Genomic DNA, 18,704 nt, shown 5'->3' with positions numbered 1-18,704 from the left:
AGGAGGAGAAAGTGAGGCTGGTACCTTTTCACAGCCCTCCCTCACTCAAAACAAAGTCAAGTGCAAGTCATGTCATCATTTCTCTTGTCATGGTCCTCTCCCAAAATGAAGGACAAACACAACAACAACAACATATTATTCCAAGTTTGATCTGAACAAGGCAGAGAAGAGCAGGACCACCATCTCCCTTATTGTGAACACCATAATTCCATCAGCACAGCCTGAAAGTCCATCAGTTGCTCTGACTTCCATGTCATGCTGCACATAGGATACATCAGAATCAGAGATGTCACAAAAATCATAAAATCTCAGTGTTAGAAGGGACCTCAGAAGCCATTTAATCTAATCTATACCTGAAGAGTAACCACTTCTATAACATTGCCAAGAAGGAGTTATCCAGCCTTTGGAGACCTCCAGTAATGGGGAAATTTTGCTACCTGTCATAGCATAGTATTAACTCCTACTATGCTTTTAATCAACTAAAATCTTCATCTTTTTTACATGAATGGCTATTGAACCAGGCATCTTATATCCTCTACCTGGGCAGCTGATTTTTTAAAATCTATTTGACTAACTTATTAAATCCAGGTGCCTTATTCTCTCTGTAACCCATGGCCCAGCACCCCAAAATCTGGTTTATATAGATTGGATTCAGTCTCAAAGGTAATCCTCAATATCAAAAACATTAGCTTACTTTCCCCTCCTAACCTGGAGTTAGCTGTAGCAAATCTCAGAATGTAACCCAAATGAACTATGCCCAAAGGGCAATCAAATTGTCCATACCCTTTGATCCAGCAATACCACTACTAGGGCTGTATCCCAAAGAGATCATTTTAAAAAGGGAAAAGGACCCACACGTACAAAAAAATATTTATAGCTGCTCTTTTTGTAGTGACAAAGAATTGGAAACTGAGAAAATATCCATTAATTGAGGAATGGCTAAACAAATTGTGGTATATGAATGCAATGGAATAATATTGTCCTACGAGAAATTAGAAGTAGGTGGATTTCAGAAAAACATGGAAAGGCTTACATGAACTGATGCTGAGTGAAGTAAGTAGAACCAGGAAAACACTGCATATTGTAACAGCAACACTGTGTGATTTCTCAACTACGATAGACTTAGCTCTTCTCAGCAATACAATGATCCAAGACAATTCCAAAAAACTCATAATGGAAAGTGCTATCCACATCCAGAAAAAGAACTGTGGAGTCTGGATACAGATCAAAGCATCCTATTTTCACTTTATTTGGGAGGGGGGGTTTCATGGTTTTTCTCTTTTGTTCTGTTTCTTCTTTCACAACATGATTGTACATTTATAGCCTGTATCATATTACTTGCCCTCCTGGAGAGGAGAGAAGAAGAAAAATTTGGAATTCAAAATCTTATAAAAAATAAATATTGAAAACTATCTTTACATGTAATTGGAAAAAAAATAAAATACTATATACAATTTTTAAAATATAACCCAAATGTACTTTGAGACTAGATCTTTATAAATGTGGATAAAAGTGTTTCCAGATTCTATACAAGCATTCAGGGCAAAAACACAAGACAGCCTTTATTCTACACCATTAAAAATTCAAAACCACATAAAAGACTGACATAACCCATGAACAATCAATGCTATTCTCCTTTCCAGTGAGTTTCACTCTCCTTCATGGTCCTAAAACCTTCCTAACAGCAACTTTCTATGGTCTACACTTTCTACAGAAAGGAAGTATATTTGGACTTGCTAAGAAGGCAAACCCCCCACATTCCAGTAAATTCCTATTTCACATGAGAAATCTATGGAGACTTAAAATTCTACCCTGTGGTATGGACTTCCCCAAGAAGAAAATGTACTTGGAGTTCCTAGACAGGCCACCCCCCTGAGATTTTGGTGAGTCCTGTTTTCAGTCCCAAGAACAACAAAAGCACTTAGATTTATGGTGCTACAGACTCCCCCATAAGGAAACAAATTTAGGGATTGCTAAAGAGACTATCTCTTTACCCATCAGACTTCCTCCCTTCACAGAATTCCGGGTCAGGTCTTTTGCTCTCCTAAATCATAGCCTAGATAACTCTCCTGCTCCTCCAAGGCTGAGGGTCATATGTAGGTTCTCCTTTCTCCAAGAGGCTAGAACTGTCAAAGAATATATACTCTCTCAATTTAAGGTTAGGTCCTCAAATACTTGAACTTTGGGTAACTAGCAGGAAACTTCTCAAGAGTCCCAGGAAATCTTTCATGTCTCACTAAAAAGGTGAATTCCATGATCATACTGCTTAGGAACGCTCTCCCTTCCTCTATCCAAGAGGCTAGGTTTCAGGAACTCGCACTCTTATTTACAGTTTCTCTCTCGGGCTGAGAGGTTATGCAACTGACTCTATAAGACTGGACTGAGGAATTTGGGGTCCAACTCTTGGTCTATATGGGCATGAGAGTACATCAAATGTCATGTGCCTCTGCCTCGGGCAGCCATTGTTCCCTAATGGGGGAAAGTTCCCCATGACCAAGACACAGGTCCACTCTTAGCCTTGCTGCACTCTGGTCTGCCTTCCAAAAAGAAAAAAGGGAGAAAGACCAAAGGGAAAGAAGAGGCTAGAGTCTTCAAAGATTCCCTTTTTAGACTTTAGAACAGTGATCTGTACAGTAGCCAAACATGATAGTGAAGCATTTTTCCCACTTCTCATCCAAGAGATGGTATACTGTTAGTGTGGAATAAGGCATATGTTGTCAAGCACAGCCAAATGTTATCTTATATTGTTTAAATGTACTTTGTAATCAGCAAGATTTATACAAGAAGATTGAACCATTCTGGAGAGCAATTTGGAACTGTGCCCAACAGGCTATAAAAATGTGCATACCCTTTGACCCAGCAATGTCGCTTCTAGGCCTGCATCCCAAAGAGATCATAAAAATGGTAAAGGGACCCACATGTACAAAAATATTTATAGCAGCTCTTTTTGTGGTGGCCAAGAACTGGAAATCGAGGGGATGCCCATCAATTGGGGAGTGACTAAGCAAGTTGTGGTATATGAATGCAATATATATATTGCATATACTATCATGCTATAAGAAATGACAAACAGGAGGACTTCAGAAAAACCTGGAAAGGCTTATATGAACTGATGCTGAATGAAGTGAGCAGAGACAGGAGAACATACACAGTAACAGCCACAGTGTGTGAGGACTGTTTTTGATCGACTTAACCCTTCACAGCAATGCAAAGGCTTAAAATATTTCCAAAGGACTCATGATGCAAAATGCCTTCCACTTCCAGAAAAAGAACTGTGGAGTTGGGATGCAGAGTGAAGCAGACTATTTTCTGCTTTGTTATATTTTGTTTTTCTCATGGTTTCTCCCATTCATTTTAATTCTTCTATGCAACACGACTAATGTAAAAATGTTTAATAGGAATGTATGTGTAGAATCCATATAAGACTGCATGCCATCTTGGAGGGAAAGAGAAAATTTGGAACTCATCGAAGTGAATTTTGAAAACTGAAAACAAATAAATTAATACATTTGGGGAAAAAAGATATATACAAGAAGGAGATCAAGGGAGTATCATGGAGAATTAATAGCAATATTTTTAAAAGAGTATAAGTAATTTTCTTTAAAAAAAAATTTTTAAAAACTCTTTTTTATGTCAATTTAAAAGGATGTCACCTCTAAGGATGATCTGTCCCACAAAAGGCCAAGTCAACCAATTTATCTGTAATCACTAAGACCTACCTCTCCTGGAGGTACCAAGAAGCATGCTTATCCTCACTGTGGGAAGGTACAATCAAAAGTCTAAAAGGCTCACCTCACTTTATATTCTTCAAGTCAAGCAAGAAACTCTCTTGATGAATCTCTTATACCTATTAAATAATATCTTGCTAGATTTTATCAATATTCCAATATATCGATAGAATTTTGGATTCCAATTCTGCCATCCTCGTAATAGCTATCCCTCCCAGGACTGTGTCATCCACAAATTGGATAAGCACATCTTCTACATGTCCTCATTTCAAGTCTTTGAGAAAGATGTTCAAGAGAATAGGGCCAAGGACACAGCTCTGAGTCACACAAAACAAACCTCCTTCAAGACTGACATCAATCAACATTCATTGGGTATGAGTAGTTATTCAATCATTGATGAATCAACCTAATTATATTATTATCCAACCCATATTTCTCTATCTTGTTTTCAAAAAAATCATGTGAAACTTTGCCAAAAGTTTTACTGAAACACAGCTTTGCTACTTCTATAGCATTTCTTCAAATATCAGTGCAATCACTCTATCAAAAAAGCAGAGTGGATTAATGTGGCATGGCTTTTTCATGAACCCACAGGGAAACCTAAATATCACTGCTTCTCTTGAGAGGCAAGTTTTTGTGCAGGATCCTTGCAGGGGTCTCATTAATAGAACAAATTGAAGAGTTAAAGGTCAATCAAAGCAGTCAGGGCCTGGGACAAGATGGGCTTTGTCCATGCATTAAGTCCATTGCCACATAATCCAGAAATGGAAAGAAGCAGAATGGGAAACAAAGATATGGTCATAACAGATACTGGGGGAAAAAAAGCTGAATTTCCTAATTAGGAATAGATGCTGCAGGAAGTATGATACACTGGAAAGAGCTATGGTTCTGGAGTCAGAGATTTTGTGTTCAAATCCTACCTTTACTATTATATGACCTATGTGACCTTGCACAAATCAGTTCACTTCTCTGGCTTCAGTTTTCTCAATTACATAATAAGAGAGTCAGAATGGGTGACTCCTAAGATCAATCCTTTGGGTTCTATGATCCAGAGGAGTTAACTTGAAATTCAATTCAATTTAACAAGTTCTGTTAAGCAGGTACTATGTGGCAGGCACTGTTCTAAGCATTAGGAATATAAAGACGAAGATAAAATAGCCCTTGTCTCCCAAAAGCTTACATTTTTATGTTACAGATACAGAGGCTGGAAGACAAGGAGGAGGAAAAGAAGAAGGAGGAATAAGAAGAAGACAAAGATGAAGAATATATATAAGATAAGGAAAATTATAGGACCCTAGGATGCAACACTGGAAGGACCTTGGATCATCTAATGCAACCTTTTTGTTTTATAGAGGAAGAAACTAAGGCTCAGAAATGTTAAGTGCCACACAGGTACAAAATAGTAGACTTCTGATTCAAGTCACCAAATTCTACAAATCAGAAAAAGTCCTAAAGAAGCAATATCCTTTGTTATGTCTACTTTCTGATAAACCAAATTGTTGACAAGTCATTCAAAAATTTATCAAATGCTCTACTGTAGTAGAAAAAAACCTCCTAAAGAGACTGGGAAAATTGAAATTCCCCATCATTTCCATACCTTGCCTCTGTGCCAGTTTTGTGATCTATTTTGTAAATATACTATCTGTATCCTTCACCTGGTCTGCAAGTCTGTTGTGTATTTCAACAACAACACTACTTGCTACTCTCTCCTTTATCCTCAGCCAAATGTTTTCCCTTTGTTTCTAACTCATACTATTTTCGACATAGCTATTTGAGTCTATGAGTACGATCACCAATACTATTTCTGGCTACCTTATAAACTATTGTGCATTCTTCCACAATTACTATTTTTTCTGTCCTCCAAAGTTTCTGATTTAACAGCCTTGCATGGCATTTTTCTCTCTCCCCTATTATTCCAGTTTAACATTCTCTTGATCAAGTGAGCAAGTCTCTGGTAAAATGCATTCTTCCCTGTGCCGGAACAACACTCTGTGCCTCTAATCATACTTCAATCAGTGGTTCAATAAATTTGACTTAGGAATGAAATTATTTTTCGAGTTTTCAAGAAAAGGAAAATAAGAGAAAGAATAGGTAACATGTTGCCATATAGCATTTGTTGCCAATTAAAGTCCTTGAACATCAATAGAAATTTTAAAGAGGTGCAGAAAAGCTGGGTTTGAATTCTATTTATTGTTTGACCTTGTCACTTAACCTCTCTAAGCCTCAGTTTCTATCTCTGTAAAATGAAGGGATTGGACCCTAGCATCTGTTCAAATTCTAAATCCTCTGATCCTATGGTCTGACTAGTGTATACAACTCTTCCTCTTCCCCCAACTACATTCATCTCCTCTATACCTTAATGCACAAATCCAAGTTGGAGTAAATGCAACAGCAGCTGAGGAAACCCCAGGCACCCCCAGAAAGGTCCCCACTGCTTCAGTTCAATGATGAGGACTTTTTTTATCGTAACAGTAAAAACATGAATGAGAATAAATGAAGAAAAGAAAGTGCACTTTTATAATTTTAAGGACCAAAATAATACCTCTCATTTCCAAAAATAATAACATTTATATACATTTCAAGGTTTATATTTTTTTACTCAAAGTAGTGTATTATTATCCTTTCCCACAGCCATAGAGCTAGAACAAACATATCCTGGGAGTCTTACTCTGGGGTCCATTGTTCCTTCCTCTATGCCACACTGTCTTTTAGTTGAGCCACAAGGGTAGAACTGTATATTTTCTGCATTTCCTCTGGCTTCCCTGACTGAGACATCTTACCTCAATTCCCTGAATATTTCTCTCTACCTTTTAAGTACATCCCACCAACAGAGAAGTGTTATGATAGCTATCACTGCAGTACAAGGAGATCTCTTAAACAAACAAGTACAGAATTAAGATCTCTTATCTCTTACCTGGGACTTGTAGCTCCAGACCCTATCCTGCCTTACCACATCCACTCACCTTCCATTTAAGTCTCATGCTGCAACCTGATTGGACCCAGAGCACAAGCAGAAGGCACAAGAGGGGACATTTTTCCATGGAAGCATCTCACCCACAAACATGGTGTGCACATGATCCCTGGTGGTCTAGTGGTTAGAAATTGGCCCTGTCATTGCCTTTGCCTTAGTCTGCGTCCCAAACAGAGAACTACTGTTGGAGACAACGTGGTGTACTTATAAAAGACCAGCGGACTAGGAATTGGGAGACCTGTGTGCTTGTTCCAGACCTTCCACTAATTCATTATGTGTTCAGTCAAGTCATTTAACCTCCCTAGGACTTCAGCTGACTAATCTGTAAATTAAGAATGTTAAACTAGATTATCTGCATGGTTCCTTCCAATTTAAAAATCTTCTAATTCTAAAGGAAATTAGAAATTCAATCAGCTGATGAAAATATTAAAATTTTTACAATTATCTGAGACACTCAGCTTACTTTGAGCAATATTCTTTTATAAAGATATAGCACAGATAAAGAATTTGAACATTTCCTCAAAGTCGGTTTAATAGAATTTGACCTGTATCGATTTACATTTAAAATATGTTTCTTGGAAGCTACTTTCTTAAACCTATGTTATGTGTTTCCTGTCTGAAGCATCAGACTGGAGGCTTCCCAAGGACAAAGGCTATGGCTCCCCTCATCAGACTTTAATGGCAAAATCTGGTAATTACTTAATGGCATTTTCCCCTCTCACCCCTATCCCCAGTGATAATAACCGCTATTTGAGAAAGAGAGCAACAGAAATAAGGGATGTGGGTAAACACGATATACAGAGAGCCTTGGTCCCTGGTACTGTCTCCCACCTCCCTGACCCTGTGGCTCCCACTTTTACAGCACCTCTGTCCCTGGGAGTTTCCTGTCTCTTCAATACCTCTTCCCCAATCTGATTTTCCCGTTTCATACCCAGCTCATTCCCTCCATCCCTCCCCTTCCTCTCTCCCTCTTTCTTCCCTCCCCTTTCTCCTTGCTTTCCTTCTTCCAGGATAAATCCCTTCCTAGCCTCCAATGCCTCTCTGCTTCTGCACTCACCAGCCCCTGGGCACAGCACAAAGAGCAGCAGCAGCAGCAAGAACAGTGAAGGTGGCAGTTGGAGCCCAGACCAGAGCCAAGGCTGGGAGAGGGACAGGGGCTGGGAAAGAGGCAGCGCCTGGGAGAGGGGAAGGGACAGAAATTGGTAGAGGGATAAAGGTTTGGAAAGGGATAGGGGCTTGGAAACAGACAAAGACTGAGAGAGGGGCAAAGGCTGTGAAAGAGGCTGAGAGAGGAACAGGGGTCGGTTCAAAGGTAGCGACAGAGACTGGGGAATAGGCAAGGAAAGGGGCTGGGGCTGGGAAAGGGGCTGGGGCTGAGAGAGAGGCTGGGAAAGGGGAAGGGAGTCCTGCTGAGAGAGAGACAAGTAGAGGGGTTGAGACTGAGAGAGCGGATGAGAAAAAGGCAGGAAGAGGGGCTGTTCTTGGTGCTGAAGTGGAAAAAGGCCGCTGTTCTGCTCCATAATGAGAAAGACGGGATGGAGCAAGGATTTAGGCGTGTTTCCAGGATGTGAGGGGAGATGAGGCGAAGTGGAAGGGGCGGGGGAAAGGGGGCTCCAGGGATGGGAGGAGAAGGAGGTAGTCCCGGAATGGGGGGTGAGGGTCCTGAAATGAATGGATAAGAGCAGGAGTCTAGAGCCTGGTACTGGGGTCCCTGGATAGGGAGGCAGGGAGTTGGGGGGATGGAAAGGAGGGGGCGGGCCCCTAGCGTTTGGCTGCAGCTTCCAGGTCCTGGGGTCCCTGGGCCGCGCCAGGGGCGGGGGCGGGGGCGGGGGCGGCTCTGAGCTGCAAGACCAGGCCAAGCAGCGGCCCTCCACTCAACGTCATTCTGACGCCCCGCCTTCCACTGGCTCTATAGGCCTTGTAAGATAAAGCCCACCCCCTTGTCCGATCCCATTGGTCATACTCAGGGTCAGTTTGACCAGCCCCATTGGCCCCATACAGGGACTGCCCTCCTGCTTCTGAGACAGAACCTCATCTCCTTGCCCGCCCTTCTTTGCCCCACACTGGAAGAACGCTCCGCGGACGTTCCACGAATCTGACCCCCCCACACCTCTACCAATGAGACTACTCCCCCTCCTCTTAATGACAACCCTCTAGGGAGAAATATTCCCCGCCTCAAGGAAAAGCTAACTTGAGATCTTGGCCTCCCGCAGTCCCCATTGCTAGATCCCCTCTTCCAGCATTTCCTCTGCTAGCCCGTCCTCACCCTCTCTACTAACCCTCTCCCTCAAGTTCTCACCTCCAACACCCTCTCTGCTATCCTCCCCAACGCCCCTCCTAAATACCTTCTGCTAGCCCCTCTTAATGTCCTCACTCTTAACACCTAATCTTCTAGCCTCCAACCCCTCCCTGCCTCGGACCTTCACTGCCAGCTCTACCATGGTCCTTACTCACAGTACCCCCTCCCGTATACTTGCCGGCATCCTCATTCTGTCAGGCCCTGCTACCACCACCACCCAGAAACCAGCCCCCTAACAATTGGAATTGTTGTTGCTATGGAGCAGTGGTTCTAGTTGCTAGAGTAATGGATCCCTCCATTACTGGTCTGGAAGCTTCCATTCTGATCTTATAGGAAATCTTTAGTCCTCCCCTCCCCCAACTTACTTCAAAAGACCTGTCTTGCCTTTGCCAACTCCCTACCCCCCATTCTCTACCTACCCCTCCTCTAGAGTACCTCTGTCCTTAATCCTGGCCCTACCATTTGAGTCTCTCTCCCCTCTCTTAGACCTACCCCTCTCCTACAAAAACCTTTCCCCAGATTCAAGAATCATCTTCCCTTAATCCCAGAGTTTTCCCTAATTCCCTCATCCCAAATGCTAGACTTTTTGTTAAGGGCTCTCATCTTTCACTACTCAGCCTCCAGCTTGCCCTTTATGATCATCCCCCAAGTTTTCTCTTCCCAGAGTTCCAGGAGTGCATCTAAGGATCAGCTGTTACAAGTAAACTAGAGGTACAAAATTTTCTTTATATTCCCTCATCTCTGTAGTCTCCCATTCTTCTCTTCCTGCTCCTCCCTGCATTATATCCCTCAATCTTCCATCATGTCCCAAATTGTATCCAAATGCCTTCCTCTCCAAAATTCCTTCCATTCTCACCTATCCTCCCCAAATTATATCCTTCCTCTTCTTTCTATCACCCTCTATCTTTGCCCCACTATTTACTCTATTTTCCTCCATCAAGGAACCTGTCTTCTCATCCCCCCATCATATAACCCCTTAACATACCTCCCATGACATCCACTCTTCATGTCCACTATCATCCCCTTATTGTTACCTCCTCATTCTCTTGCCCTTCTTCCCAATTACTCTCCATTCTCCCTTTATCATATCCCCACTTGCAATACATTCATCTCTTTTTCTGCCCCTCTGACATCCCTTCATCCTTGTCTATCATGTCCCGCATTCACTTTTGCTCATTTGTCTTACAGACCAGCAAACAAAAAGGATTCAAATGAAGTCTGTTTCCCAGAATACTTTTAGCTGTGGAAATCCAAAGATCTTTCAATCATGACAACAGTATTTATTAGACTAGGTGGTGCAGTGGATAGAGCACCAGTGCAGGAGTCAGGAGGACCTGAGTTCAAATCTCACCTCAGACACTTGACACTCACTAGCTGTGTGACCTTGGGCAAGTCACTTAACCCCAATTGCCTCATCCTGGGTCATCATGTGGTCACTGGATTCAGAGGGCTCTGGAGGAGAAGTGAGGCTCATGACCTGCACAGCCCTCCCTCACTCAAAACAAAGTCAAGTGCAAGTCATGTCATCATTTCTCTGATGGCATGGCCTTCTTTGGCAATGAAGGACAAACACACACTTATTAGACCCAATAAATCACATACACACACACACACGCACACAAATTTCTCCTTGAAAATAGAGGTATCAAATGCAAAAGGTTAAAATATAACTTGATTATTTTGGAAAATTCTTAGTTCCCCCAAAAACATATAGTCTGCCAGAAAATTTCTTTCTATAGGAAATTTTTGGTGTCACAAAAATACTTACAAGCATACACACACACAAAGTATTCATAGAAAAGGACATGGTGGAGAATTATATCTTTCCAAGGAGCATGCTGAACTATTCTCTCTTAGACTTTCTATACTTTTCTGACTTTTTGTTTTTGCTCACACTGTTCCCTTAACTCTCTTCTCATTTGATAAATTCTTACCTGTCCTTTAAAGCCAAATTCAAATGATACTCCTCCAGGAAGTCTTTTCTGCTTCACTTCTCCACCCTCACCCTCCCTTGGTAATAACCTTCCCACTTGGAACTCACTTTGCATCTTCCTGGTGTATTTATCCATTGTACTATAGTTATTTGCATGAGTGTCTTATCCACATTTCCAGAGTATAAGCTCCAGGAGGGCAGCAACTATGTTTTATTTAAACTTTATATCTTACCTAAGACAACACACAGTAGGTGCTTAATATGTGCATTGTATTGAATTGAATTAATATATCTTGGGATATATCATCTTTTATCAATATCCAAAAGGACCTATATAAGGTAAACGTATCCCAAAACTGACATATTCTGTGACCTTTTAAGGATATTTGACATTTCCTGAGATTTGCAGAGTGCTATTTGTCTTTTCACACAACAAGTACATATCTCTTAACCATTCCCCCCACTAACCTGCCACGAAAGAATATTTTCTAATAATCCCTCCAAAACCCATCAAATCTTTGTTATCTTGAAATAAAAATCTAATACAATATCAACCCTGGGCCACAATGGGCCCTTACTAATACATCCAACATAATGAGAGGTATAGTCTTATCCCAGTCTAGCAAGGGAAAAGCGTATTTATAATCTTATACTTACTTCTCCACCACACACATATAAAATATATTACCTGTGAGAAATTGTTGCTGAAAATCAAACCTGTATTTGGATCCTGGAAGCCACACACTCCATTGATGTATGGTTTCACCATCAAAACCCAACACTATGGTTCCCCAACCAAATAATTTCTGATAATGGACCTCAATTACTTTTATACTTTGAGCAGAAAGTCTTCTTCACCTTCAAGATCAAATTATATATATTCTCTACAAACAAACAAAAAAAAAAAACCATGCACAATCACAATACCTCCAGTGCTTTGCCACCTACCTACAAGAAAATCAGGCCTTATTACCTCTCCTGTGCAGATTTGTATGTTGCTCCATGCAAATCATCTTTTCATTCAGGCTGTTGTTTCTCCCCACATTATTTCCTGGCAATTACTCCCTTCACTGCTGTCCTGTTATAAAAGACATAAATCCTGTTGTAACAGAGTTCCAAGCCATCTGAGTCAACACTCAAGTGCTCCCGTAGCCAACCACAAAATTACATAAGCAACAAGGCCAAGGAAAATTCTTGCTGGTCAGGAGCCAAGTATGACTACCTGGTACTTTAAAAGGCATCTAGCATACTATTACTCTGTAAGAAATGAGAAACGGTATGGTTTCAAAGAAACTGGGGAAGATTTGTATGAACTAACTAATACATAGTGAAGTCAGTAGAACCAGGAGAAAAAAAATTATAACATTGTACCAAAAACAAAACCTTAAAGACTTAAGAACTCTGATCAATGCAATGATCAACTATGATTCCAGAGGCCTGACAATGAAACCTGCTGTTCACCTCCTTCCTAACAGAGAGGTGAAGGATTCAGAGTGCAGAATGAGATACTCTTTTTTTTTTGGACACTGGTAATTTGACAATTTGCTCTGTTTAACTATGCTGTATGTTTGTTACAAAGATTTTGTTGTTTATTTCCAGTGGGGTAAGGGAAGGAAATGAGTGAAAGAGTAAATAAATATTTGTTCATTTAAAAATTATGTAATTTAAAAAAACACCCAGAACTCCAAAAAACTAAATGACTATTTTCTTGTCATTCCCTTTTTCCAAAATCATTATTCCTTTGGCCTGTAAAGTTAAGCTCCACAACATCTACAGGGTATATCCTGTACCTCCTTTGCTACCCTGCTAATCAGAATGTAGAACTCAACACTCAATGCAGATCCCTCTCTGATACATATGAGCAACAGAGAAGTGTAGGTCTGAGCCATTCTGAATGCCTAGGTCTGGTGGGGAAAACAACTATAATTAGTTGACGAGAAAGGCTGCTAGCTAGAGACTCAGACCTGGAAATTTGTGCATATCCATGTACCTCATCCATTTCTGACGTTTTACTGCTGACACTTTTCTTAACCAAATTCATAGTCCCCCTACCCCAAAGAAGTCCAACCCCCTTATTTAACAGGTAAGGAAACTGAGGCCCATAAAGTTAAGTGATTTATCAAGATCACACAGAAACTAACCGCATTCAATCTTGACCCTAGGTCCTCTAATTTCAAATGCAGTGTTCCTTCCACCGTGACAGTCTATCTCTTTAACTTTGCTGCTATTTTGTTTACAATGAATACCCTTTCTGAATTTTCCGATTACTGTTAAGGGTACCACCATCTTTTCAAGTCATCCAGGCTTACAACCTAGGTGTCATCCTCAACTCCTCATGCTTTTTAAAAAAATGTTAATATGTAGTTTTCTTTTTCCTTTTTATTTATTTATTTTTGGTTTTCAACATTCACTTTTGTAAGATTTTGAGTTCCACATTTTCTCCGTGTCCTTCCTTCCCCTACTCGCCACCCCAAAACTGTGTGTAAAATTGATTTAGCCTCAACATATACATTCATATTAAACCTATTTTCATATTGGTCATGTTGTACATAAGAATTAGAACCAATGGGAGAAACCATGAGAAAGAAGAAATAGGCACAAAAGAGAGAGAGAGAGAGAGATAGAGAGAGAGAGAGAGAGAGAGAGAGAGAGAGAGAGAGAGAGAGAGAGAGAGAGAGAGAGAGAGAGAGAGGAGGGAGAAGAATGAGCAAATAATATATTTCAATCTGCATTCAGATTCCATAGTTCTTTTTCTGGGTTTAGACAGCATCTTTCATCATGAGTCTTTTGAAGTTGTCTTATATTCTTGCATCACTAAGAAGGGACAAATCCATCAACGTCATCATATAATGTGGTTGTTACTGTATACGATGTTATCCTGGTTCTGCTCACTTCTCTCAGCATCAGTTCATGTAAGTCTTTCCAAGTTTTTTCCGAAGTCCATCTGCTCATTATTTCTTATAGCACAATGTTATTCCATTACATTCATATACCACAACTTGTTCAGTCATTCCTGATGGGCATCTCAATTTCCAATTCTTTGCCACCACAAAAAAGAGCTGTTAAAATATTTTTGTATGTGTGGTATCCTTTTCCCATTTGTATGAACTCTTTGGGATACAGACCTAGAAGTGGTATTGCTGGGTCAAAGGATATGACATATTTTTATAGCCCTTTGGGCATATCAGCTCCTTCTTACCCCTCCATAGTCAATTTTTTGCCAAATCCTGTTGATTTTACCTCCATAATACTGCTTGAATACACCTCCTCCTTTCTTCTGACACTGATACCATCCTGGTGTAGGCCTTAATCACCTTATACCCAGACTATTGCAAAAGCCTGCTGGAGGCTCCAAGCCTCCAGTCTCTCCTCACTCCATTCCATATTCCACTCAACTATCAAATTACTCTCCCTAATGTTCAGATATGACTATATCAATGACCCTAGGGTCATTGGGGTAATTAACCCCAATGGCTCCCTATCCCTTCCAGGATCAAATATAAAATTTTTGCCTGGCATTTAAAGCCCTTCATAGCTTGGTTCTTCCTATCTTTCTAGTTTTTCTTACACCTTACCCCCGGCCATATAGTCTGAGATCTAGTAACACCAGTCTCCTTGGTTTTTTTTCCCACAAAACACTCCATCTCCAGATTCTGGGTATTTTCCTTGGCTCTCCCCCATGTCTGGAATACTCTTCCTCATTACCACCTCTTGGTTTCTTTCAAATCCCAGCTAAAATTCTATATTTTATGAGAAGCCTTTCCTGATCCCCCTTAATGCTAATGTCTTCTTCCCTTTATTGATGTTCTCCAATTTATCCTGAATGTAGCTCATTTTCTTATATTTGTTTCCATGTCTTCTCCCCCATTCAGTTGAGAACTCCTTAGGAGCAAGGACTATTTTTTGACCTTTCTTCTTGTCTCTAGAACTTGGACTCTTTGTTGTTATTTAGTCATTCTCAGTCATGTCTGACTCTTTGTAACTCTATTTCTTGACAAAGATACTGGAGTGATTTGCCATTTCCTTCTCCAGCTCATTTTAAAGATGAGGAAACTGAGGCAAACAGGGATAAGGGACTTGCCCAGGGTCACACACAGCTAATAAGTATCTGAGACTAGATTTGAAATCATGAAGATGAGTCTTCCTGACTTCTATCCTGCTACTCTATCCACTGCACCACTAAGCTACCAAGTAGGTCCTTAGTAAACACATTGTCTGGTATTCTTAACTTTTAATTGTTATTTTTACTAGGTTGACTAGGCAGCACAATAGCTAATTCCAACCTTGTCCCTTGTACATTTCTTACACTCATCTAAGTAAGATAGCTTTTGGAACCATTCATCCCCAAACTCAGAATTTCTAAAACTGTTCCATGCCATGTGATAGGAGCTCTATTTTTAAAAAATCAATGTTAGCTATATTTTCTCTCTAAAATATGAAATAGGAAATTAAATGGACCAGACCTACAAGAAACTCCTGATGAGCAGTTCCTTCTAGTAATACATATCATACCTTCTCTGAAATATACAGTCTTACAAAGTTGCACAAGGCACTGAGAGGTTAAATAACGAGCCCAAAGAGGAAGGACTTGAACCCAAATCAGTTTCTATCCAAAGTCATCTTTCTATTCATTATGCCACATTACCTCTCATGAAATTACGTATCAAAAATACCCAATTACAAAGTTCTCCTTAAAGAAATAACAACTTAAATAGGTGAGGAAATATTCAGTGCTCCTGACTGGGCTATGCCACGAGAATATTACCAAAGGTAATATATACTTACAATGCTAAACAAATTAGATTGTCAAAGGGATACTTTATAGAACTTGAAAAAAATAATAATGTTCATTTGGAAAAATGGAAGATCTAAAATATCAAGGAATATAATGAAAAGAGGTATAGACAAAGAGGGAATGACACCTCTAGACCTCAAACTATATTATAAAGCAGCAGCCATCAAAACTTTCTGGTACTGATTAAAAAATAGAGAAGTAGGTCAAAGAAACTGACCAGACAAGGGAGAATAATTTTAAAAATGAAACTCAATGCCTGGAAAATATTAATTACTTAGGAAAGAACTCTGATATTTTTTTAACTCCCTATTTTACATTTAAAAAAAAAGAATTTTGAATTTGATTAAAAACTGCTAGGAAAACAGTCTGGCAGAATTAGGCTTAGACCTGGCACCTTACATTCTATACCACAAAGCATTCTAAATGGATATGTGACCTTAATTTTAAAGATCACACTATAAAAAAGAGAAGTAGATCACATGGCTCTCACAGCCATGGGTAGATGTATTCTTAACCAAATGAGAGAGAGAGGCAATTTAAAAAAGATAAAATCAATAATTTTGATTATATGAAAATTTCTGCCCAAACAAAATTAATATATCTTAGATATATTAATATATCTAAGATAAGCGTTTTGATATCCAAGAATCAAAAGCCTAATAATTAAGTACTCAAAGGTTATGAACAATTTTCTAAAGAAGAGTTATAAACTATTAATAATCAGGTGGAAGAATTCTCCAAATCACTAATAAAAAGAGATACAAACTAAAATAAACCCTGAGGTTTCATCTCATACCTTGCAAATTGACAAATATATCAAAATAGGGGTGGTCGATTTTTACAGGGATGGAGGAGGGGGAAAACTGGAATATTATGGGAAGATGAGTACAGCGGTGCATTGGGGGGGTGGACCTATGAATCAGTATAACCATTTTGGAAATCAGTTTGTAACTCTCCAGATGAAGTAACTAAAAAGCCCATAGTTTTTGTCCCACAGATTTCATTATTAAGCTTATGATAAGAAGAACATCCTTCTATAGGCTTCTTATGATAAGAAGAAATTCCTCATGTACACCAAATATTTATTTGCTATATATGGGGGGGGGTATACAAAACTGGGTTTCATTTTCTCTGATTTGCTCAAAAATTTTCCTAACTTCCCATAATTAAAGCATCCCTTAGTTTTTCCAGACTTGTATTTATGGGTTCTGTCTATATATTTCAAGCCTGTAAGTATTCCCTAGTTGTATATCTCTCAGAAATCTTTCAAGAAATTAAAGATATCTATAATCATATGAAAAAATGCTCTAAATCACTATTGATTAGAGAGATGCAAATCAAAACAACTCTGAGGTACCACATCACACCTATAAGATTGGCAAACATGACAGAACAAGAAAATGATAAATGCTGGAGAGGATGTGGGAGAGTTGGAACACTAATTCATTGTTGGTGGAGCTGCGAGCGCATCCAACCATTCTGGAGAGCAATTTGGAACTATGCCCAAAGGGCTACAAAAATGTGCATACCCTTTGACCCAGCAATATCACTACTAGGACTGTATCCCCAAGAGATCATAAAAATGGGAAAGGGTCCCACATGTACAAAAATATTTATAGCAGCACTTTTTGTAGTTGCCAAAAACTGGAAGTCAAGGGGATGTCCATCAATTGGGGAATGGCTGAATAAATTATGGTATATGAATGTAATGGAGTACTATTGTGCCATAAGAAATGATGAACAAGAAGATTTCAGAGAGGCCTGGAAGGACTTATATGACCTGATGCTGAGTGAAAGGAGCAGAACCAGGAGAACTTTGTGCACAGCAATGACCACAGTGTGTGAGAGTTTTTTCTGGTAGACTTGGAACTTCATAATAACGCAAGAACTTCTTTTTTTTTTTATTTAACTTTTAACATTTATTTTCACAAAATTTTGGGTTACAAATTTTCTCCCCTTTTATCCCCTCCCCCCCCAACCCCAAGCATTCTAATTGCCCCTGTGACCAATCTGCTCTCTCTTCTATCCTCCCTCTCTGCCCTTGTCTCCGTCTTCTCTTTTGTCCTGTAGGTCCAGATAGCTTTCTTTACCCCTTAACCTGTATTTCTTACTTCCTAGTGGTAAAGAACTTCTTAAAAAAAAAAAATCCCAATGGCAGTTCTCAAGGCAAAATGCCTTCCACACTCAGAGAAAGAAATATGGAAGTCATTCGCAAAATGTAGCAATCATGTTTGTGTATGTGTATGTTTTTGTGTATCATGTTTTGATTTGTTATATGATTTCTTTCATTTATTTTAGTCCAACTACATAGCATGACTATAGTGAAAATGTACTCAATAGGAAAGTATATGTAGAACCTATACAGAATTATATGCAGTCGTGGGGAGGGAGGGGGTAGTGGGGGGTAGGTGTGGGGGGGATAAAATCTCAATTGTATGGCAGTGATTGTTAAACATTAAAAAATAATTTAAAAAAAAAGAAATACTTCTTTCATTTTTGTTATGCTTACGTCTCTTGGTTTTAAGTGTGTCACTCTCAGGAGATAGGTTTTTGATTCTGTTGTTTTAATCTAGTCACTGCTCCTTCTAAAAGAGGATGTTTCCCATTTAAATTTAATGTTAAAATGATTTTTTTACCTTCTGTTATTTTTCTTTTGCTTCTTTCCTTTTAAATGGTTCTTTAGTGTGTGTGTCCAGACCTATGAGCTCATTGTTATAAGACCTTTCTTTGCCAATGCAGATGAGCAATTCATCTTCAGATTGCATGAGCAAGCCACAACCTTGCGCTAGGGCACTGAGAGTTTGAATAATTTACTGATGATCACACAACCAGTTGGTGTCAGAAGAAGGATTTGAACCAAGGTTTTTTCTGATTCCAGGGCCAACCCTCAATCCCCTATGCCACCTTGACTCAAATGATTTTTAGGCTAGACCACACACTCTAAACTCTTTATTTTCTTTTATATCCAGTTAGTGTTA

General features: G+C 39.5%; 2 protein-coding genes across 7 annotated transcripts in view; one reads left to right on the top strand and one right to left on the bottom strand.

The window, feature by feature from the left end:
- Positions 1 to 8,503, bottom strand: part of TMEM8B (transmembrane protein 8B) — a 79,352-nt gene extending 70,849 nt beyond the window's left edge. The window contains exon 1 of one of the 3 annotated variants that reach the window (XM_072607179.1): positions 7,757 to 8,503. In XM_072607179.1, coding sequence (XP_072463280.1) covers positions 7,757 to 8,219 — 463 coding nt within the window. In that variant the 5' untranslated portion in view covers positions 8,220 to 8,503. The remainder of the gene's footprint in view (positions 1 to 7,756) is intronic. The other 2 variants (XM_072607169.1, XM_072607164.1) reach the window with 2 other exon arrangements.
- A 767-nt stretch (positions 8,504 to 9,270) lies between these two features.
- FAM221B (family with sequence similarity 221 member B) overlaps positions 9,271 to 18,704 on the top strand; it is a 53,205-nt gene continuing 43,771 nt past the window's right edge. For all 4 annotated transcript variants that reach the window (XM_072607132.1, XM_072607122.1, XM_072607138.1 and 1 more), the window contains exon 1: positions 9,271 to 9,709. The gene's annotated coding sequence lies outside the window, so the exon portion shown is untranslated. The remainder of the gene's footprint in view (positions 9,710 to 18,704) is intronic.

The sequence above is a fragment of the Notamacropus eugenii genome, chromosome 1, assembly GCF_028372415.1.
Source record: "Notamacropus eugenii isolate mMacEug1 chromosome 1, mMacEug1.pri_v2, whole genome shotgun sequence".
In the NCBI taxonomy this organism is placed as follows: domain Eukaryota; kingdom Metazoa; phylum Chordata; class Mammalia; order Diprotodontia; family Macropodidae; genus Notamacropus; species Notamacropus eugenii.
Note: the sequence above shows the minus strand (reverse complement) of the source record. Positions and strands in the feature narration are given on the sequence as shown.